Source organism: Ovis canadensis, chromosome 1, assembly GCF_042477335.2.
Source record: "Ovis canadensis isolate MfBH-ARS-UI-01 breed Bighorn chromosome 1, ARS-UI_OviCan_v2, whole genome shotgun sequence".
In the NCBI taxonomy this organism is placed as follows: domain Eukaryota; kingdom Metazoa; phylum Chordata; class Mammalia; order Artiodactyla; family Bovidae; genus Ovis; species Ovis canadensis.
The window spans coordinates 87261409-87285433 of record NC_091245.1 but is presented as its reverse complement, the minus strand read 5'-3'; the positions used below and the strand labels follow the sequence as shown (position 1 = coordinate 87285433).

General features: G+C 41.3%; 1 protein-coding gene across 4 annotated transcripts in view; it reads left to right on the top strand.

Annotated features, from left to right (window-relative positions):
- The window catches only part of SORT1 (sortilin 1), a 66655-nt gene that overhangs the window by 22569 nt on the left and 20061 nt on the right, over nucleotides 1–24025 (top strand). For 2 of the 4 annotated variants that reach the window (XM_069573668.1, XM_069573666.1), the window contains exons 3-10: nucleotides 214–287; nucleotides 10332–10434; nucleotides 10960–11124; nucleotides 14138–14211; nucleotides 17279–17328; nucleotides 18201–18328; nucleotides 21769–21913; nucleotides 22965–23120. In XM_069573668.1, coding sequence (XP_069429769.1) covers nucleotides 214–287; nucleotides 10332–10434; nucleotides 10960–11124; nucleotides 14138–14211; nucleotides 17279–17328; nucleotides 18201–18328; nucleotides 21769–21913; nucleotides 22965–23120 — 895 coding nt within the window. Of the gene's footprint in view, nucleotides 1–213; nucleotides 288–10331; nucleotides 10435–10959; nucleotides 11125–14137; nucleotides 14212–17278; nucleotides 17329–18197; nucleotides 18329–21768; nucleotides 21914–22964; nucleotides 23121–24025 lie in introns of all 4 variants that reach the window. The other 2 variants (XM_069573667.1, XM_069573665.1) reach the window with 1 other exon arrangement.

Here is a 24025-nt window from a genome sequence, read left to right as displayed (position 1 = left end):
GCATCAGGTGTAGGCAGTGGGACCATCTCAACAAAATAAGCTGAGAATTCGAATCATTGTAAGCCGTAATCACTTGGTCCTTCTTGGTTTTCAGATGTATTACAATATAGGCTACTGTGAAGCAGAATTATTGGCAATATTTCTGATATTCAGATATTGCAAACATGTAATTGGATTATGTTTCTTATTGACCACATGCTTTTGTCTCTTCAGATCATTCTAGTCTTAACCACCTTCCATGTACCACTGGTAATTATGACTTTTGGACAGTCCAAGCTATATCGAAGGTGAGATGCCTAGCATATGATCGGGGAATTTGATTGAGTAACATATTGTGACTGTAAGTTCTCTGCTTTTCTAGGCATGATGGGATCTAACAGTTGATTTTAAAGATCTTCTGGCCGTCTTAAATTTTCACTAGATTGTCACCCTCAGCACATTTTTAAATATCTATCTAGTTAGCAACCTAAAGCAGCATGAAAAGGAATCTAGTTCCAAGGAAATAAGGTTGACCTGACTGAGTGGCAGAACAGTAAAAGAAGATGAAGTGTCTATAGGCGTGTGTATATGTTAATTTAAATGGGTATTTATTTGTGGGGAGGTAGCATAGAGTAGAAATGGTAACCCACTCCAGTGGTCTTGCCTGGAGAGTCCCAGGGACGGGGGAGCCTGGTGGGCTGGCGTCTGTGGGGTCACACAGAGTCGGACACCACTGAAGCGACTTAGCAGCAGCAGCAGCAGCATAGAGTTTAGCCACCTTTCTATTTATTATCAGGACAAAATGGTTTTATACTCCTGAAGTAACAATCCTTACTGTACCTTCCAAGTGATTTTTTTTTTTTTTTTGGCCCCACCATGTGGCTTGAGGGATCTTAGTTTCCTGATAAGATATTGAACCCAAGCCCTGGCAGTGAGAATGTGGAGTTCTAAACACTAGACTGCCAGGGAAGTTAGATATCTAATATCTAAAATATTAGATAATATTTTTCATCTAACATTATGAGCCCCAAACAGATTGTTTTTAGGTCCGAAGGAGGTTCTCAGGTCATACCTACCAAAGTGCCTGGTAATGATGATGGTAATATATGTTTTGGGACTATAGTCTATACTGTGACATTCACAAAGTTTGAGAGTTGTCTTTTCAAAGGTCCACCTTGGTTAAAGGGTAGGATTCTTTTCCTTACCTGTAAGATTCAAAGCCAGCTAACTCCCAGAAGTTGCTGACTGTCTCCTCCATCATGGGTGTCTGTCCCATTTTCTGCCTAGAGACCCAAAGAAATTTGACATTTCAGCAGATAATATAGAAATTACCCTCTGGGCCAAAGGATCTCCCAGAAGCTATCATACTTTCTCAGGGTTCTTTGCTTGATTGTTGACGCTGGCCAAGGTGGGAATGAACCCATGTTGAAACTCTGATATATATCAGTCCAGCCTCCCTTTCCCAATAGGTGACCCTTGACTGCTGCTCCTGAGTCTGGAGCCAGTGCTTTCTGCCCTTCAACACAGAGACTTTAATTTAAAAATAGGTCAAGAAAGAATTGCCATCTTGAAATTGTTGTACACTGCATGAAGGCAGGTTCTTGACTGACTTGGGGTTCTCCAGCAACTAAGTAAATGACTGACACATAACAGACAGGCAGTACGTATTAATTGAATGAAGGAATGCCTTGCCTTCTTTAATAATTCTCAGGCTAATAGTATTTTTATTTGTTTGATAAGGATTGACAAGGTATTACAGAATCCTAATTCTGGAAGGGACTGTAATTTATAGGTGATTTTGTTTATAAGTTAGAAAACTAGTTGAACCATTTCGGGTAGATGAAGTGTCCTGTTTAGGAAGGAAAAAAATGCATTAAAATTTTTGTAACCTTAGTAAACTCTTTCCATTTTTTAAGAAACTTTGCTGTTGTAAAAGTCTTTGTGATACACTTTTTCTTACCTATTCACCTTCCATTAAAAAGACAATGCAATCATATTGTAAAACATTGGAAATTTTAAATGAAAAAAAAAATCACCTTTTAGTCAAGTAATCTTATTTACAGTTTATTATCTTGACTTTTCTCCTTTAATGTTATACCATATAACTCTATAGCCTTAGGAAGCAACATGGTACAGTGTAAAGTTACCTCTTGGCATATAGGCCTGGGGTTGAATCTCAGTGTTATTTGTGAGTAGAATGAACTTGGGTAAGTCATTTAAGCTCCCTGAGTCTGTCACCTGTAAAAGAAAGATGATAATAACAGCCGCCTTAGAGCCACTGAGAGCTGTGCTTCCCAGCACTTGTCATGGAATAAGAACTTGGCACTGTTAGCTGCTGCCTGGCCAGTGGCCAGGTGTGGCATGTGACCAGCATGTACTGGCACTGCGGTACTGTTAGTAGTTTTCTAAATGAGTTGAAACCCTTCCATACCAGTTGATAAAAGGTGATTTCCTGCCTGCCCCCAGATGCCTCTATAGCTTCTACAAGTACACCCCTACCCCAGCCAACATGCAAGTGTTACCAACACCTGATGTTATGAACTATAACCATTCTGATTGGTCACTGTTCCTACCATAATATTTGTCAAATTCTTATAATTTTTGTTAGATCGAAAGAATTTACTTAGTCATTATTCTCTTGGACACCTAAGTTGTAGTTTTTTCACTACTGTTAATGCTGCTGTGATAAATATCACACATGTATGTCATCAGTTCAGTTCAGTCACTCAGTCGTGTCCGACTCTTTGCGACCCTATGAATTGCAGCACGCCAGGCCTCCCTGTCCATCACCAACTCCTGGAGTTTACTCATACTCATGTCCATTGAGTTGGTGATACCATCCAGCCATCTCATCCTCTGTCGTCCCCTTCTCCTCCTGCCTCCAATCCCTCCCAGCATCAGAGTCTTTTCCAATGAGTCAACTCTTCGCACGAGATGGCCAAAGTATTGCAGTTTCAGCTTCAGCATCAGTCCTTCCAATGAACACCCAAGACTGATTTCCATTGGATCTTGCTTCTATCACCAGTCACATCCACAACTGGGTATTGTTTTTGCTTTGGCTCCATCCCTTCATTCTTTCTGGAGTTATTTCTCCACTGATCTCCAATAGCATGTTGGGCACCTACCGACTTGGGGAGTTCCTCTTTCAGTATCCTATCATTTCGCCTTTTCATACTGTTCATGGGGTTCTCAAGGCAAGAATACTAGTGGTTTGCCATTCCCTTCTCTAGTGGACTACATTCTGTCAGACCTCTCCACCATGACCCGCCCGTCTTGGGTGGCCCCACACGGCATGGCTTAGTTTCATTGAGTCAGACAAGGCTGTGGTCCGGGTGATCAGATTGACTAGTTTTCTGTGATTATGGTTTCAGTGTGTCTGCCCTCTGATGCCCTCTTGCAACACCTACCGTCTTACTTGGGTTTCTCTTAAGAAGATGCCTATTTCCAGTTTATATTATGGTAGCAAATGAAAACCTCCTCTCTGATCTCTGCATGTTTTGAATCCTTTACTAAACTCCTTCTCTTGGTTGAATTATGTTCAAAACCTGTTGCTTCGGCTGCTTTTTGCTTGCCTTCTCAATTCACGTGTTAGCCTCTATAGTGCTCTTCAATCAGGTGGCTAGAACTGGACCTGACAAACCAGAGTCATACCTATGGGGAGTGAAGTGTTTTCACGACTGCTTTTCCTGTCCTTTTGCTGATTTTCAGCGTTGTGCTTACTTTGAGACAACCCCAAACAAAACAGTATCACTATGTTACTGCTTAAATACCTACCACCCTCTGACTCAGCCTTTTTCCATCCTGTATTTGCCTAGTCTTGTAAGAAACCACTAATATATACTTTACTAGAGAGTAAAGCAAGTTGTTTCTGGTATAGTATGTTAGTAAGGTTCTTTTTCTTCATTTTGCACACCAGGTTTGTTTGTTGGGTTTGTTTGGTTTTGCAAGGTCATTTTGAATATTAATTACTTCCTCCCTGCTGTGAAGTGAAAACTCTTCCAAAATTTGGGTGGACACTGTAAATATGTCTTGTTGCCTCTCCAGCTAGGCTGGCCTGGCCTAGTCTAAAGTGACTCATGTTGTTGGACACACCAGCCAAGAGTCACGTGTTGCTTCAGAAATGGGAAAGGGAGGGAGCAATTTGAGCAAAATGAGTCCTGAATATGCTGAGCTTGCACAACTGAGAAATCAAATAAAAGCCTGTTGAATCTGCTCTGAAGACTCTTCTGTTTTTTGCAGCTTTAATGATTGTATTATTTATTGGATTGTCTATCTCTCTCAAGTCTTATGTGGTCAAAGGTTCATTTGGGATTCAAATAGGAGGCAGCTAATCAGATGCCACCTGCCATAAGCAGTACCATATGGAGGTATGCATGAGGAGAAGGAAGTTGGCTGTCTCTGTTACCTGTGCCGAGTTAGAGGGAGCACACTTCAGAAAGAGGATTGTTACGGGGAGGGAGGTGAGAGGGGGGTTCAGGATTGGGAACATGTGTACACCTGTGGCAGATTCATGTTGATGTATGGCAAAACCAATACAATGTTGTAAAGTAATTAACCTCCAATTAAAATAAATAAATTTATATTTTAAAAAAAAGATTTGGGAAATAAAGTCCCTGGGCATTAATGATTGGATAGAATTGAATAACATACTAATATCTTCAGTTAAAGGGAATCATATTTGAATAGTATAAATTTTGATTCCCTCTTCAAGAATATTAATTCATATAACAGATTATAAAGTTCACTTACCTGTCACTTGCAAATATGAAATTAAAAAGGAAATAACTAGCTATAGTTAAGATGATAATTTGATTTTCAGCAACAAATGTTGTGTGCCTTTTTGTTTTATGGCCCTTTGAGTCTAACCTTTCATTGTAAGATTAACTTAGTGAAGCACATTATGTACAGCAAAATTCTATACCAAGTTAACAGAAAACTGCTGGACTGTTTTACTTGTGATTTCTGTTTCCTATTGAAAGTTGTTCAAATTTTGGAAATTGGTAAGGGAATCTCTAAGAGATTTCACATTAAAGTTTGTACTGTAGTCAATGTAAGTTTTTCAGGAAGTTACCTGAGGTTTAATAAAAAAGATAACTTAAAAATATGCAACAGAAACTTCTCTGACATTTTAGTGTTTAAGATTCCATGCGTCCACCACAGGAAATGCAAGTTTGATCCCTGGTCAGGGTGCTAAGAACCCACATGGTCAATAAATAAATAAACAATAAAGATATGCAGCAGATATTAAAGCAGAGTTCAGTAAACCAGGTTCTCCAAGGCATCTCGTTATGACAACCTTTGTAATGATAAGCTTGGCTCAGTTTTCACCATAGTAGATTATTAGCAATGACTGGATATTCTAATTACAAGGTTAGCATAAATTCTGTTTGCAGAATATATCTTTCTACTTTTTGTTCCTTAAAGTTTATTGAAATGTATGATAATGGCATTTTACTGCACCTTCATTTTTTACAAACTTAGGGCATATAAAAACCATGAAGCTAGGTGGTTTTTGTCACTTAAATATTCCCATGATTTTCATGGGAATGAAAATCCTGTTCTTAGAATTGTCTTATTATCAATGAGAGCAAAATAAGGACCTCAGATACATACTCACATTCCTTCTGATAAAAAATTGTGTGATTTTATTTATAATATTTCACCCTCTTTATTTTCCTACTTGTATTTTCAAAATTTCTGTAGAAAACATGCATCCTTTTCAAATAAGTATAAAACACAATGACAATTAAAACACATAAGGTAACATCAGACAGTTGGGGTTAAAACAAAGAAACTGAAGTATTGGGAATTCAGTTTAATGTAGATTCAGATTCTACCCAGCTCACCCAGCAGTGGTTTCAGGTCTGTAAGTCTTTTGGAACATTTTAATAAGCTACATTCTCCTTATTGATCTTATAACTGGAAATCTCAATCCAGTTAGTTCTCATTCACAGTAGTTATGTTCTCCAGTCTCTGTGAATTACTGAATTAGTGAATACTGAGCCATTGCTTCTGGGGGAAATACAGAATTAGGTTCCTGCAAACTTTCGGCCACAGTATTCATTTTCATCAGTCGATCTTGTTTAACCTTGTTTTATGTGTGTTTCTGTTTAAAGATACCTTATGTGTATTATTGATTCATTGAGCTCACAGCCAACTGTTGCAGAAAGAAGCTTATCTAACTCACATATTTTCTCTAGAAACACTAAGCAGCACTTCATAACTATGCTTGGGGACTATTTAAATAGCAAGCACTAACAGAAGGCACAAAAATGCAGAATGCAGAGCAGTAAACAGACTGTGAGGAAGATACTCATGCACAGAATAAGAGCTGAAATAAGAAAGCAGGCCAGCCGCTTGCTTGTTGGACTTCAGAAGGGAACATGAGCCCCAACAGTTTTTGCGGCCCTATGCATATCTGCCAGTGACTAGGAAAGTGCCATGAGTATTGATTTGGGGTTACAAATCTGAGTAGGCAAATTTATAAACATGGAATCTGTAAATAATGAGGATTAACTGTATGAGCTTTCTCAATTAGTGAAAACTACAAAACTAACTTTTTTGGAGTTTGTTGTCTTCCTTTTTGCTTTTATGTAATAATTTATAGTGATTTAATCATGGCAAAAATGAATTAAAGGAGTAAAGAAGTAAGTAGGCCTGAAAGTCAACCAAGCAAGGATATTTATGCTTGTTTGATTGTTGAAAAAAGTAAAATGTAAGATTTTCTGAGATATTTATTGTAGGATTCTTTTATTGTTACTTTTCACTGAATGTCTGCAGGTCAAATGCCCATTGTCACAGTTCCTCTGTATTATAAATGAAAAGTGGTAAAAAATGGAGGTGTGATTCTTGGTTATTGGCGTTTGGGTTGAGTGTCGGTCAACATGTTAGTCTTCTGGAAAAATATCCTCCTGAGTCGTTCATCTCAGGAGGAATTTTAATGCTATGTCTTATCAGAACTCCATGTAATGATTACTTTTTTTCCATTTATTTAAATAATGTCTAAATTTTTCATGTTCTTTGGTGGTATTAGGCTCTATCCCAAAAACGTTTGTACTCCAGTACTATTTTTTGTTGTTCAGTTCAGTCCCTCTGTCGTGTCTGACTCTTTGCGACCCCATGAATCGCAGCACGCCAGGCCTCCTTGTCCATCACCAACTCCCAGAGTTCACTCAAACTCATGTCCATCCAGTCAGTGATGCCATCCAGCCATCTCATCCCCTGTCGTCCCCTTCTCCTCCTGCCCCCAATCCGTCCCAGCATCAGAGTCTTTTCCAAATGAGTCAACTCTTCACATGAGGTAGCCAAAGTACTGGAGTTTCAGCTTCAACATCAGTCCTTCCAATGAACACCCAGGACTGATCTCCTTTAGAATGGACTGGTTGGATCTCCTTGCAGTCCAAGGGACTCTCAAGCATCTTCTCCAACACCACAGTTACAAATGTACATATTCTTATACATGTTTACACCACAGATATAGCAAAAGTAATCATTTATTTTTGCTAACCAGAAAGAGCTTTGTTAGGTTTGATGTATAGAATTGTTATCAAAAAGACTTACTTCTAAAGCAGATGGTTTCACAGGGCTTTGTTAATGTTTCCTGTTCATAACTCTTAATTATCATATGGAATTTGAAAAGTTATTTATTTTTCAATATATTTCATTGATTTCCTCTCCATGATATATGATGTATGCCAGTATATATGCTGATAAAAGATAAAGCCACTTTAAAGCAAAGTGCCATATTAAAATATATTCCTGGCCCCAACATAGCTTTGACAAAACACTACTTAAATCCCAGCAGGTTGACACTGGTCTATCATGCTCCATTTGTTTATCTGGCTAAAGTGCCAGAGTGTTGTAGCAGATGATTTTTTGTTTCCCTCGTGTTGCTTTCTTTTTCTGAAGGGCAGGGATGTGTTTGTGTGCCAAATTCTTGAAAAGCAAGCGCACTTGCCAGCAGGTTTGTGGAGGTTCCCTGGGATGTCATGAAGGAGGGGTGATTTGTGAACTGGTGATAACCAAGCTGCTGCAAACCCTTTAGGACATGGTCTGAGCTGTTGATGTATGCACTGTAGAACTAGGACTCGAATATGCATATCTCTTGGCCTGCTGTGGAGAAGATAAGAACTTTTCTTGTACTCAGAAGTCAAAGGAAGGGTAACAGGAATCTGTTGGGTGGTTTCTGGTCCCTATTTTATATGGTTTTCTCTGTGTGTGTTCTAAGAGATGGAAAGACAACTGAAAAGTCCCATGTAGTTTGCGTTAGCATAGTGAAGGGGCCTCTACGTTCACTCAGAGATACTTCCCTCCTGTCTCTCTCCAGTTTCCTCTGAGCGGACTTTTCCTGACAAGCCACAAGCCCTGGCAAGAAAGAGCAGGACCACTGGGTGCAAAGGAAGAATTCCTTACACATAATTAAAAGTTGTCTCAAGTTAGGGGCTGAGCGTTAAGAGAATTAGATTGTAGTTTCAGTTTTGCCCTTAATTGGCTGGTTGACTTTTGATGAATTGCTTCCCCGTGAACCTCCTCCTCTGTGAAATAAGGGAGTTGGACAAGATGTTCTCTTCGGTTCCTTGCCTCTCTCGTGGTCTGTGGTTCTGCGATTCTTTTCCTGTTGAGGCTGATAGCAAAACTGTACCGCCTCTTAAGTCATATATTCTATCAGTGAAGACCACTGTACGTTGCATTTATCATTGGCAACTGACTTGCAGTGCACTGTGGTCATCACTTATGGATACTGAAATTTAGTTAATATTAAGATCTAGCATTATATATCATGTTAGACCTATGCATACTATGAAATACTCCTGACTTTTTTTTCTCTTACGTTTTGAAATCTAAAAATTGACTTTAATACTTCTCAAAGGTATTGTTGAAATGAACTTTTGGATAAAGCTTTCAACAGCCTAGGAGTTGAGATTAAGTTTATCTGTCTTCTTTAGCTGGGTGCTGCATGCATTAAGAGATTTGTGCCTAAGGATGGTAACTTTAGGGGAGGAGGTTCTCAAGATCCTGCTACTTAACTTACAAGCTTTATCATGAGTATAATACAATGCATTGATAAATTAGTTAGAAGGCCTTTGACTACATTTAGCAGAGAGCCCAACTCAAACTTTTAATATAATAGCTTAAGTAATAAGGGAATTGGGACTTCCCTGGCGGTCCAGGGGTTTAGACTTCACCTTCCAGTGCTGGGGGTGTGGTTTATGGCATCCCACTCCAGTACTCTTGCCTGGAAAATCCCATGGACGGAAGAGCCTGGTGGGCTGCAGTCCATGGGGTCGCTGAGGGTCGGACACGACTGAGTGACTTCACTTTCACTTTTCACTTTTCATGCATTGGAGAAGGAAATGGCAACCCACTCCAGTGTCCTTGCCTGGAGAGTCCCAGGGACGGAGGAGCCTGGTGGGCTGCTGTCTGTGGGGTTGCACAGAGGCGGACATGACTGAGCGACTTAGCAGCAGCAGCCGGGGAACTAAGATCCGACATGCCTCAGGACTGAAAAACCAAAATAAAAAACAGAAGCATATTGTAACAAATTCAATAATGACTTTAAAAATGGTCCACGTCAAAAAATATTTAAAAAAAAATAATAAGGGAATTCATGGCTCATAACTAAATACAGAGGAAGGATGGGTCGATTCAGTGCAGGGTCACAGGCTACCTCTCTGGACTCCCAGAGCTATTTCAGCAGTGCTGGCTGCTTACGTTGGCGTCTACTTCAAGTTGGGCTCTCACTGTATCAGAATGCCTGTTGCATTTTTTTTGTTTTGTTTTGTTTTGTTTTGCATTCACATGCTACAATATGGGAGTTTCTCAGCGTTGATGCCATTGACATTTGGGACCAGATGCACCATTCGATGCCAGATGCTTGTGGCCCTCTCTTTTTTGGGAGACTGTTCCACGTGTTGTAGAATGTTTAGAAGCACCCCTGGCTTCTACCTACTACGATGTCAGTACAATGCCAGTAGCACCCAACCCTGAGTTGTGATAATGAACAATGTCTCCAGACTTTACCAAATGTTTGCTTGGTGGGGTGGGGGCATGGGGCAAAAATACCTTGGTTAAGAACCACTGATCCTTAAGGAAGACAGACTGTTTCATTAAGTGGTTGTCTTAAGTGTGTTTCCTACTAGACCCCAGTTCTCCCAGTTTTTTCTTAGTGGCTCAGTCTGGGTCCTTTCCTCATTCCTGACCCTGTCACCCATGAGGGACTGGAACTTCGTTCCACTAATTAGGCCCACCACTGCGGGTAGGGGTAGAATCAGGAGGGTGAGGGAAGCTAGGTACAAACCCATCAGTGCCCATGACCTCTGCATTCTGAATTTGTCCTTTTTTTCCCCTCTCAGTGAGGACTATGGAAAGAACTTTAAGGATATCACAAATCTCATCAATAACACATTCATTCGGACTGAATTTGGCATGGCTATTGGTCCTGAGAACTCCGGGAAGGTAAGACTGTTCATACGTGTACAAAAGTGCGTAATACCGTAGGCAGGGCTGTCAGATGTTGATACGTGAGTGGTCTAGTGATACACAGCAATGTATTTAGTTTACTAGTACAATATTTACAATATAATAGAATGAGACAATACTCATTACAAAAGAATGGCATTTTGCATACAAGTTCTTTTCTTGGACCTTGTCTAAGATGCACCAAAACTCTTCATAATTATGTGGTGGTTGTTTAGCGTTACAAGGTATACATCTAAAGACAACCTGCTAGTTTTTGGGAAAACTGGCTGATCTCAGACTGATCAAGCTTGTCTTCATAGATACAGTGCACTGGCTCAGGACAGTAGTTTTTTCTTAAGACTAATACTTCAGGAAGAGAGTGTATCAGCTAATCTGTTTTTATAACTCTTCTTACTTTTGGAACTAAAATTTTTGAACAAATGTCTGGTGAAAATGGTGGAGGAACTTCGTGTACTTTTATAGTATTATACCCTGGTTCTGAACTTCCTTCTCCCTGACCAGGTGATTTTAACAGCAGAGGTATCTGGAGGAAGTCATGGAGGAAGAATCTTCAGATCATCAGATTTTGCAAAGAACTTTGTCCAAACCAATCTCCCTTTTCATCCTCTGACTCAGATGATGTATAGCCCGCAAAATTCTGATTATCTTTTAGCTCTCAGCACTGAAGTAAGTCTAGTTGAAGAACTTGTCTTGCCTTTTGTGTTTTTATAGTCTCAAAATACACTGTCTTAAGAGGACCATGCAGGTGATGCTTTTTATGTTGGACTGTCTTCTAGTGACTTCTTATGGTATGAAGTGTGGGTTTTTGGTTTGTGTGTGTGTGTGTTTCCCTATATGGTAAAGGACACAATTTTTATATGCTGTCTATACCAGATAGGTGTATGTCTAGTTATCATTACAATTTTTTAAAAAGTGAACAGATACTTACTGTTAGAGTAATGAACTAGGAAATAGTTTAATCATTCGTGATCTGCAAGAGACAGACATAAATTGTTAAACTTTTCAGATTATTGTTTCTTTCCTATGGCCAAACTGCACCTTTATAATTTTTCCTTGTTCAGTCCTTAGTATAAAAACCCGTTGATGTCTGTCTTTGATGCCCATGTATTAAATATCCAGAGTCCTAATTCCCTGCACCCCCTACCCCATTCCTGTATTCTTCCCAGAAACCATGGGTGGCCCTCCCACCTTTGTTCCGAAAGTTTCCTGAGGAGCAGCTCAACTTTACCATTCCTGGAGGACCAGTCTGTTTTATCATAGATGTTAAGGGCCCAGAGTGGCTGAGTTGCCAGACTATGATAGTAGTCATAATTACATTCTGTGTTTATATGGCTCTCTCTCATCATATTGCTTAGAGTGTGGTTTGCTGACCTGCAGGATCGGATAGAAATCCCTGGGAGCTGGTTTAAGATGCAGATTGCTTGGCCCTGATCTGGATGTAGTGTGTCAGTGAGGTAGCTAGTGTTTGTAACAAGCTCGCCAGATGAGCCTGCGCACTAAAGTCTGGGAGCCACTGCTGTGATGACCATTCTGGGAATGGAAGTAGGGTTATCAAATACAGACAAGTTGGGCTGAGCAACAGGATGGCATAGGGAGGATGAGAAGGACACTTGGAAGAGAGGTCTAGGGTTCTGGGCCTTCTGGGGGCAGAACTTTCAGCTGAGGTCAGGCTGAGAGGCTCAAGGAAGGTCAGAGTTAAACTCAGCCAGAGGAGGAAAACTAGCCTACCAGATAGGCATCACATCTGAAAGCAACAGTTCCTGGGAATTGGCCTTCAGCAGCTTGAGTCGGACACGATTGAAGTGACTTAGCAGCAGCAGCTTGAGCTGTAGGCCCTTCGAGGGAACAAAGAGACCCCTGTTGGAATGGACAGAACCATTGATCTGCCTTTGAAAACCCCATCACCCTTACCAAGTACCTTAAGTTTATTAAAACAGCTATCCTAGGGAGAGGCAGGCACAATCTGCCTTTAGACCTGAAATTTCTTCCCATTAAGGGTGAGTTTGAAGTACAAATAATCAGGGTGGAGAGATGGACCAATTTGTACTAAAGTGTAAATAGGTGATATCAGACCGTTCCCTATTTCTAAGTGGATTAGGTTAATTAGGAATGCTGGGAGGTGAATGTTACTAGAGGAGGAAGAGTTAAAGAAGAATGATGGGTGAGAGTGGAGGACCGCTGAAGTTATTTCTACCTAAATCATCACCGTTTCATTTGAGCTGCTCCAGGACATTTCAGTCCCACCTCCAGGGGGTCTGGGCTCACTAGACTCCTATTGCCAATGTCACTGAAATTGTCTGGTTTTATGTTATGAAGTCTCTGCTGCACTTGAAAGTATTGACCTCCTTTTGGGAATTCTACTTGCTTGGCTTGTGTGGCAGTCCCTTTGGTTCGTTCTTTCCTACCTTCTAACCATTGCTTCTTAGTCTCTTTTTTAAACTCCTTTCAACCTCCTCTTAAATCCCTATTGCTCATGTTGCTCTGAGTAAATGCTCATTTTACTCTCCCACTCTTTACCATTTTGCTACCACTGTGATGTGTCAGATTCTCAAATGCCTACCTCTGCTCCTGGCTTCTTCCTGGGGCTGCAGATGCCTTCCTTGCTGTCTGCTGGGTATCTCTAGCTAGATGTCCCACAGGTCCTTCAAACTTAACCTTTCTCAGCCATATTGTTCTTCCCTTCATCCTTATGCTGGCTAAAGATTCCACAATACTGCTTTCCCCTCACCAAGAATCCCGGAGTGTTCAACTTTCACACACACACACACACACACACGCGCGCATGCACTCCATCCTGCCCTACAGGAAAGTGTCCAGTTCTACTGAATCTAGAGTCTATATTATTTCTGAGCCTTTTCCTCACAGCTGTGGCTTCAGGCTTCACTAACTCAATGCAGCAATTAGTCACTGCTTTCCCTGCTTCTATTAATAGTTTGAACCCTCTGAAATCCATCTTTCCCACTGTCACCCAAGTATTCCTCTTTAAAAAAGTAAAACTGGTTGTGTCATTCCCCTCCTGCCAGTATCCCATATAAAATAAGGACCAGATTCCTCTGCACGAGCTGCCACCCCTCCCCAGCACTGGCTCCTCTCTTCCCCTTGAAATGTTGCTCCATCTGTGTCTGAAGGCTTCAGCGCCCTGCACACACTGAGATGTTTCACCACCTCTCTGTCTCTGCTTGTACTAATCTCTTCGTGCATTGACATCTCATCTCCCATTTGCCTTCTTTTGGTTACACTGCTCATCATTTAAGACTCCGTTTGGCTGTCTTCTTCACAAGTCAGCTCTAATGCTTTGTCTCTCCCTGCTGTTACCCCAGAGACCATGTTTCCATAACACTTAACCGTGTGTATTGAACTTTCTTTTGTGTACCCTTGTTAAACTGTAAGCTCCTTGAGAGCAGGGAGTATGTCTTATTCATCTTTGTATCCCCAGCGCAGCGTCTGGTATACCTGGCACATAGTAGGCACTTCATAAGCATTTGTTATTCTGAACTTGTTCCAAGACCCTAGAGGGGGCCCCATAAACTGTGTGTGTCTGTGAGCTCAGGCAGCTTGGCTGGAATTTCAGTGTGTGTTTTTACTGCCCTGAATGATTGGATATGAATTATTAAAAGGTCATACAAGCAGCTGCACATGATAAAGCTGGAATTTTGATAAGTCATTTATAATCTTTCAGAATGGCCTGTGGGTGTCCAAGAATTTTGGGGGAAAATGGGAAGAAATCCACAAAGCAGTCTGTTTGGCCAAATGGTGAGTAACAGAAGAGTCCATCTGTGCAGAGCCCTAAACTTTCCCTGACGATGCCGCCAGAAGTCGCACGAATCAGTGATGAGCACTTAATATGTGCCAGGTGCTCTTCAGGGTGCCATAAGGGATGTGAGAGAGGGGTGCAGCATAGACCTTGGCCTGGAGAAACTTCTCATTCTGCTGGGAAAGAAGACTTGTCTCACTAAATGTTAAAATATAAAACAAGGCGCGTCACCAAGTAGGTACTGCCTGCAAAAGGTTTATTCTGTGTAAATGGTGACATCAATTGCAGTAGCATAAAATACAGCTTTGATTGAGGGACTTACATGCTTCTCTGCATGCACATTTATGCTCCCTCATCTGGAGATCCATGCCAGTTAGGTGGAACGTAGTGAGGAATCAGGAAGAAAGCTCAGAAAGCTTCCTGGCTGCCAGAGTCACACTATCCATGCACCACAACTCATTCACTCCTCTTGATTGCGCACCCCATCTGCTTACGGAGGATACAGTGGAGGAGGCTCTTACTCCGGAGTCAGGTCACCTTTGTTCTAACCTGGATCAGCTGCTAGTCAGTGGCTTGACTTTTCTGGAATTTAGCTTGTTCCTTCTATGAAAGGAGATTTATTTGGGGAGTTTAGGGAATGGTTGAGCAAGAATTAAGAGCTGTCATACCTCCAAATCCTGATTAGGCTCAGATTCTTGTTTAGAGCCTCTTTCTTCTTTCACTTTGGCTAATTTTAGCAAGTTCATTGATCTAGTTTCCCAGTTGATAGCAGGTTGCTGCCAGAAGTGGGGTATGTGAGTGTAAACAGCAAGCACAGACCAGCTTGAGAGTCTGCTGCCTGGGAGCCACACGGAGGCAGGAAGAGCTCTAAGAACATGCAGAGACAGAGAACAAGACAGAGAAGCAGACAGGATGGAGGGATCTAGTGCTATGTCAGGAGCTCAGACGGTAAAGCGTCTGCTTACGATGCGGGAGACCCGGGTTCGATCCCTGGGCTGGGAAGATCCCCTGGAGAAGGAAATGGCAACCCACTCCAGTACTCTTGCCTGGAAAATCCCATGGACGGAGGAGCCTGGTAGGCTACAGTCCTTGGGGTCGCAAAGAGTCGGACATGACTGAGTGACTTCACTTTCACTTTCAGGAGAACACAGAAGCCTCAGTAACTTCTAATGGGAACACTGCATTACAGTTTCATACAGTTGGTGTTCATGACAGTGATCCATAATCCCAAGGAAGAGTTTGGTATTTATTGTTCTCTGCTTAGGGAGGTAGGAAAATGTGTGATATAGAAATTGCCAAATATGTCCATTGAAATTAACCAAAACATTTAAAAAATGATGCTTAAGCAAGCATCCTTTCTTAGGAAATGCTAGTTAAATGAGGTTTTTATAGCACTACTGTGGTACGCATCGCGTGTCTGCTTTCGTTTTATGTATTTTAATTAATTGTCTTTATATCTTATATGATCTCATCAGGAAGGAATTTTTAAAGTAATGAAGTTAACAAATTATTTTGCTCCTGATAGACCTAAAATATGTAGTGTGTGTTCAGATAAAGACTATAATAATTTTAATCATTAAAGCTCATCTTTACATCCATATATCAGATCACCACAATGTACACTTTAGATGTCTTACAGTTTTGTCAGTTATACCTCAATAAAGCTAAAGGAAACAACAGAAAACTCACCTTTAAAACTAAAGAGTTATTTTAAAATGGTATTTTGTTTTGTATCTTATACAAGAATCTTTACTCTTGTTACCTTGCTTCATTGAATAGTGTCTAAATATGAGGTCTGGGCTGCTGCTGTCTACTCACCCTTTAGATCTTTGGTTTCTAGAAATTTACAGTCTAAAGCTCTGAAAGAACGTGCTCAGACCCAGCACCTTTTTTGTTTTATTGAGGTACAGTTGATTTATAATATTATAATCATTTTAGGTGTATAACATAGTGATTCAAAAATTTTATAGGTTATACTCCCATTTATAGTTATAAAACATTGGCTTTGTTCTCTGCACTGTACTATGTATCCTTGTAGCTTATTTATTTTATACACAGTAGTTTCCACCTCTTAATCTCCCACCCCTTTCTCGCCTCTCCCCAGTGGAAACCCCTAGATTATTCTCTATATCTGATAGCCAGCACCTTTTGCTGGTGCTAATCTATAAGTCCTATCAAGGTCTAAATCTAATTCCTTGGAACTCCCTTTCCAAGTTAGAGTTTAAATAATTCAACTTCTGACCTAGTTGTCTACTTCAGATGAAAGAACTAAATTATTTAGTTCATGCAAAGCAGTGAACTAGGTTCTAAGGGGAAACAACAAAACTTAGTACCTGCTGTGAAGAATTCAGTGGTGTAGTAGGAGAGGCAAGGCAATTAGAATAGCCAAACAGAGACAAAGGAATGGCCAGGTGGCTGACACAGAGCTGTACGGGCTCTCGAGCAGCATTCCTCAACCCAAGCACTAATGGCGTTTGGACTGGATAGTTCTTCGTTGTGGGGGACAAGCCTGTGCAGGATATTTAGCAGCATCCTTGGTCTCTCCCCACGTAAGAGTTGTAACATCTCCCCTGCCCCACTGGTGACAGCCAAGAATGTCCCCTGGGGAGCAAAGTCGGCCCTGGTTGAGAACCACCACTCTAGAAGTTTGCAGCAAAGAAGTCTTCAAGTTAGAGTGACAGGAAACTTCATGGAAGAGCCAGATTTTAACCTGGAGCTTAAATATTGTGAGGGTAAGATTTAGTCACGTAAGAGAAAAACATTTTAGGAAGGAAACAGTCTGAACCAATGCAGGAGGCAGGCTTGGAGAGTGTAAGGAGACCAGTTTGACTGGCTGGAAGAGTTCACATAAAGAAGTAGTGGAGTGTGGAGAATGCCTGGGAGCAGACTGGGGTCGCCTAGATATGATGCTGTGGAAGAATCATGTGTACAGCATCCGAGAAGGCTGTTTTGGCTAGTACCCATGGGTGACGCTTATTAGACCTGCCTGGAGCTGAGTGACTAAGGTTAACGCAGTCTGTTAGCAGTCTTGAACCGTGTCTTTTCCCTGTCTTTGCCTCATTGTAGGGGATCAGAAAACATCATCTTCTTTACCACCTATGTGAATGGCTCCTGCAGTAAGTATATTTTAGTCCCAGAAAAGTGTCCTGGTGTCCATTCATGGTAGAATATTCTCAGCTGTAATAGGTAGAAGCATCAAAGATCCTTCCATTCTCTCATAATTTTAATAGCTAAAGATAACTAGCTGTTAGTGATTTTTAAAATCTTGGAAGCACGAACAACCAAATACTATGCTGTGCCTTGATCAAATAAAAAATGCAGGCTATACACAGAGACAGTATACTTAATTTTAGCAGTGTACATAAAGTAAATATTAGGCTACAACCAATAACAAAATGAAATGCATAGTGATTTCTGCCAAAGAGCATGGGCTGTGTTTGTGTTGGTGGAAGCCACTGGCTTTCCAGTCAGTGGTGCAAAGCTGAAAGCATAATCTTTATTCGTTCAACAGATTCATTTCATGTATTCATTCATTCAAACACCTGCAGTGGTATGTTAACACTCTTCTCAGGATGGTGAGAACAAAACACCCGAGGCCTGCTCTCATGGAGCTTAAATTCATGTATACATGTTGGATGATCAGCCATAAAATCAAAACTCAAATGATACAACTTAAAATACAATAAGATAATTTCAAACTGTGTCATGAAGAAATTAAAGTAGGATGCTGTGGTGTTTTAATGCAACACTGTGCTGAAATTAATTCTCTCTTCCTGTCCAGTATAAAACTTCACATGTATAAAGGTAAAACCAAAGTGTGAATTTCCTGTGTCAATTCCTATATCATTTTATATTGTTACCTGATTAACATGCATAGCATTGAAAATTCTGTTGCTATAAAACTAAGAGTAGTTCTAAAACAATTGTTTTGAACTAGAGGCTCACCAGTAAGTGAAATTTTAATTAACATTTTGTCTTGTTTAAGAAGCTGACCTTGGGGCACTGGAATTACGAAGAACTGCAGACTTGGGGAAAAGCTTCAAAACCATTGGTGTGAAAATCTACTCATTTGGTCTTGGGGGACGTTTCCTTTTTGCCTCTGTGATGGCTGATAAGGTGGGTGTTTGCCTCTTTTCTTTGGGTTCTGATGTTTCTGTAAATGTGCCTCAAACGGATAGCTTCGGTGCACGTACTGATGGAGCTTCTTGCCTTTGGTAGTATTCAGTGTCACCGTTAGATCTGGAAGTGCTTCTGTTTATCGGGGCTGATTGATTCTTCTGGGCTTCTCTTCACTGTGGCCTGTGTCACCAGCTGAATTCTGGTGTCCGTTTAGGATGTATTGACCCAGTTGTTTGGGCTTTTCTCACACATGGATTCTGAAAAAAGCAATCTCCTTGCTCATTATCCAATGAAAATAATGGAAACGTGTAACATTTTTTGAGTACCTACTGTATACTAGGTACTTTTCTGGGTTCTAGGAATATAGCAGTGGACAAAACAGATAAATGTCTTGCTCTCAGAGTTTCTATTCAAGTAGGGAGATAGATACTAAACTAACAAATATGATATAATATCAGGTAAAGATTAAAACTATGAAGAAACCTAAAACAGAATAAATACATAAAAAGTGGCAGGAACTGGAGCAGCGCTGTTCCAGATAGGGTGGTTTGGAAGGGCTCTCTGAGACCCGACTGAAGTGAGAGCGTAGCTGCGTGGATATCTAGGCTGAGGAAAAAGTGAGCACAAAGAGCCTCGGGCTGGAGCATGCTTGGAATGCTGAAGAAAAGTGAGAAGGGCAGCAGGGCTGCAGCACGGGAAAGGGTGGTCCCAAGATGGGCAGCCAGTGGCCAGATCACACAGGGGCTCTGTAGGTTGTGAGGAAGACCTTGCTTCCATTCTTCGTGCATTGGGAAGCTGTGAAAGGGGTGCAGGCAGGGGAATGGTTTAACAGGCTGTTTGTTTTGATGGAATAGGTGTGCATAGTGTCACCTAAGGGTCAGGAATGGAAGCAGCAGCAGCAGCAGTGAGAGAGACAGTAGGTTGGACCGGGCTGTTAACATTGGACGAGGGGAGACATAGTAAGATCATGGATGTGTTTTTAAATGCATCACCAATAGTGTTTGCTGGTAGATTAGATGCAGATTGTGAGAGAATAAGATGAATCGAGGATAATTTTAGAGTCTTTGGCCTGAGCAACTGCGTGAATGGTGGTGCCATTTACTGATATGGAAAGGACTGCAGGAGAAGCAAGTTTGTGGGAAGAAAATCAAGAATTCAGTTTTGGATATGAGATGCATGTAAGATATCTAGGTGAAAATGTCAGGTAAGCATTTGGGTATATGAATCTCCCAAAATTATATAGTAGAATTATATGGATGGTCTCGTCTAGCTGTGTGACTAGATGGCATCTGGTAGGGGAATGAGTAGGTTGAGAAGAGGTGGGAGGGCTGAGCACTTGGTGCCCTGGTGCCCCTCTCGGAATGGTGGGGAGAGACTGAACAAACCAGCAGAGTCGACTGAGAGGGAGGGGCTGGTGAGGGGGGAGAATAGGACCTTGTTCCCAGTGAGGAAGTGGATAATGAGATGTGTAATTATTAATAATAATGTGCCTGTTAATGTCACTGCACATGGTGATACCTTGAAAGCCAAGTGAAGAAAAGGTTTCAATGAGGAGGAAATGGTCAGCTGCATTAAATTCAGCTGAGATGTGGAGTTAGATGTGTTCTGAGAATTACCCACTGGAGTTGGCAAAGTATAGGTTGTTGGTGACCTTGATGAAAGCAGTTTCTTTGGAGTACTGTGGTTAAGAGACTGATTGGAGTGGGTTCAGAGAGAATTAGAGATAAGAAAAGTAGACAAGGTAACTACACATCACGCCCTCGAGCAGTTTTGTAATAATCCTCCCGAGAGCCCTATAGTTCATACTGTTATCTCAGTTTAGGAAATTGAGTAACTTGTCTAGGTGGAACTCTGGTGGAAACCAGACTGTGTAATTCCAGAGATAGCTGCCTGTACACTGCTGGTGTCCACAAAATTAAAATTCTACTATGTGCTTTTGAACTCCAGTTTTTACCTATAACAGCGAGTATAAGATTCAAAGTAAACATCTAAGATGTAAGTTAGAAAAGTAAGTTAAATGGACTCATCACTGAACTTTAAAAAGACTAATTCTCGTGCCCTGGCTGAACTGTGTCTAGAAGCTATTTTAAACTATTTATCAGATAGTACATGTTAATTGCCTCAACCTGTGGATTCGTGCTAAGTTGTTTCAGTTGTGTCCAACTCTTTTCGACCCTGTGGGCTGTTCCCTCCAGGCTCCTCTGTCCATAGGATTCTCCAGACAAGGATACTGGAGTGGGTTGCCATTCCCTCCTCCAGGGGATCTTCCTGACCCAGGAATCAAACCTGAGTCTCCTGCACTACAAGCAGATTCTTTACCGTTGAGCCACGAGGGAGACCCCTTTTGACAGCTAAACATTCCCTGATCAGCCTCCTTATGTTAGTTTCTGACTCTGCTTGCCCTCTTTCCAGCCTGGCCCGTTCCCTCCATCATGGCTGTTCTGAGAGCCTTCCTTAAAGAAGAGACGTGTCACATTTTGATTTACTTCATGATCTTCCAAACCTGGGTTTCATCTCCATTTTCCAGACCCATTACCTAATTCTTTCGATGATGCCAGAGCTATCTGAAAGGAACCAAACTTCTATGCAGCAGCCATCATTTTAAGAATTATCTGAGCAAACATATGCAAATGGCTGCAGAGCCAAGCTCATCATGGTCCCAACAAACCCTTATCTCTGTTGAAGGAAATTGGCATGTCAGAGGTTCATTTCAGTTCAGTCACTCAGTCGTGTCCAACTCTTTGCGACCCCATGAATCGCAGCACTCCAGGCCTCCCTGTCCATCACCAGCTCCTGGAGTTCACTCAGACTCATGTCCGTCGAGTCCATGATGCCATCTAGCCATCTCATCCTCTGTTGTCCGCTTCTCCTCCTGTCCCCAATCCCTCCCAGCATCAGAGTCTTTTCCAGTGAGTCAGCTCTTCACATCAGGTGCCAAAGTACTGGAGTTTCAGCTTTAGCATCATTCCTTCCAAAGAAATCCCAGGGCTGATCTTCAGAATGGACTGGTTGGATCTCCTTGCAGTCCAGGGGACTCTCAAGAGTCTTCTCCAACACCACAGTTCAAAAGCATCAATTCTTCGGTGCTCAGCCTTCTTCACAGTCCAACTCTCACATCCATACATGACCACAGGAAAAACCATAGCCTTAGGAGGATAATATTGGTATCTTAGAGGGCCACACAAGAATGAAGAAGCCAAAGAGAAAGCCAGGATAACCTTACTTACAATAGAATGGATTGTTCCAGTGCCTGGATCTTTGCAAGAGGTTAGAAAAAGCTTGGATAATTGGTACTAGGACCTTTCATTTATAATAGATGTAGCTAGTGAGGAAATAGGTAATGAGTATAATTATTAAATAATAATGTGCCTATTAATGTCACTGCATATGGCATCTTGGTGGAATATTTAAAAGATAAGTATCGGCATTTGTTCCAGGATACAACAAGAAGGATTCATGTGTCAACAGATCAAGGAGACACATGGAGCATGGCCCAGCTCCCATCTGTGGGGCAAGAACAGTTCTACTCTATTCTAGCAGCTAATGACGACATGGTGTTCATGCATGTAGATGAACCTGGAGGTAAGAGCTTTGCAAATGGTTCACCCTTGACTGCATAGAGACTTAAACTCCGAACCCTGTTTTAGTAGCTTTCCTTCTTAGTGTGCATGCTGACTCATTTTTGACTCTTTTCAACCCTGTGGACTATAGCCTGCCAGGCTCCTCTGTTCATGGGATTCTCCAGGCAAGAATGCTGGAATGGGTTGCCATGCCCTCCTCCAGGGAATCTTCCCAACCGAGGGATCCAACCCACATCTCTTATGTCTCCTGCATTGGCAGACGGGTTCTTTGATTTTTCTTTTCACCGCTGGGAATTTATTAGTGGCCTACTTGTTTTAGAGATGATATGTAGCCTCTGTTAAAAAGGCCACTTTCTTTGACCCTCTAATGTGGTTTGTAGGTACATCCAGGTGTTCTGGAGCAGTGCTGCTCAACGAATGGTCAGAGAACTAGTACTGATTTGCAAATTCTTCAGTAACAAATAAGTGCAGAAAGCAGCAGCAAGCATTTAGAAACTCTTACAGCTCTGTGACAAAGAAATTTTGTATCTGTTGACTCTAATAATAAAAAAATTTGAAGATTATATTTTTTTCTTTCTTTTATATTTCATTTTTCTAGTGATAAGTTTTTCATTATATTTACAAAAGCATCAGATTGTGACATAATTAAAATATTAAAATTGATCATCACAGAGTTTGAGAAGCATCCGTTTAGAGTAAAAAGATTTAAAGATGTGTAAGATATGAAGCTGAATGCAATGCCTCTGCTACCAAAATATAACTGATTATACCAAAATATAAGAGCTTTTTTGTAACGTCTGAGTAATTTATTAAAGAGATTCATCATCTGCTATATTCAGGCACTAAGCTGGGTACTGGAATTAAAGATGGCCACGAAGCTCTTAACTGTGAATCCCTGATTAACTCCCAGGTCTGCGTCTGCATCGTGAAGAGGGACAGGTGGCTGATGTGTGCGTGTGTGTGTCCTGTGTATGATTAGAGTGTTGTTTTTCTCCCTGTTCCCTCCCAAGACTTGGTGGGTTTTTGTTTGTTTGTTTGTTTGCCTATTCCAGACACTGGATTTGGTACCATATTTACCTCGGATGATCGCGGCATTGTCTATTCCAAATCCTTGGACCGACATCTCTACACCACTACGGGTGGCGAGACGGACTTCACCAATGTGACCTCCCTTCGTGGGGTCTATATGACAAGTGTGCTCTCAGAAGGTGGGTCCCTCAGCTGAATATGCCCAAAGTGGAGGCGTTGGGGGAAACCAATGGTCCTGTCCCCTCAGCGGTGGTGCCTGCCTGGCCAGCAAGCCTGTCTGTGTGAATTTTGGCTCTCTATTTTAAGTAAGTTATGGTGATTAGAACTAAGAAAGAACAAAGCAACAGCAGGCCTAAAGAAAGATTTGAGGTTATTTAGTTTATGAAAAAAGTCTTATGTATTGGGAAGTTCAGGTCTGTGGGAAGGAGTTTGAATCACTTACTGCTTTTCTGATTGTCAAGGATGGAGCAATAGCCAGCCCAGATTTTTCCTGTGTTCTCTTCAATGGCTCTGCAGAGCCCAGTTGAACAAATAAACACATTACTCTGAAGTACAAAGGTTTTTAAGGTTTTATTTATTTATGTATTTACTTTTTTGGTAGGAGGTGAGGGATGTTTGTTTTAATTTTGTAAACACCTTGCAGTTGTCTACAGGATCTAAGTGATTCTGGCCCCTAGTTCATCCCAGACATCACTTCCAGCTCCTTGCACCTTTGCTTACTCTTGCAGTCACTCCAGTCCTCTGCCAGTCCTTAAACACATCAGGTTCACACACTCTTGGCTAAGAGATTTGCAGTGACCTCTTTCCCCAGATGTCTGCATGGCCAACACTTTCCTCCTCCCAGCCATTGGTCATGTTACTTTCTGATGAGACCTGCCCTGACTATCCTGTTTTAAATGTCAGTCTGCCTCCCTGCCACACATACACTCCCTCTTTCCCAGTTATCTGTACAAGATTTTTCCAAAGCATGCATTTTCTAACACGCTATGTAATTTACCTATTTACAGTGTCTAGTGTTTGTCTGTCTCACCCTACTAGAATATATATTCCACAGAGGTTGTTTTTTTTTTTTCTAATTTGTTCA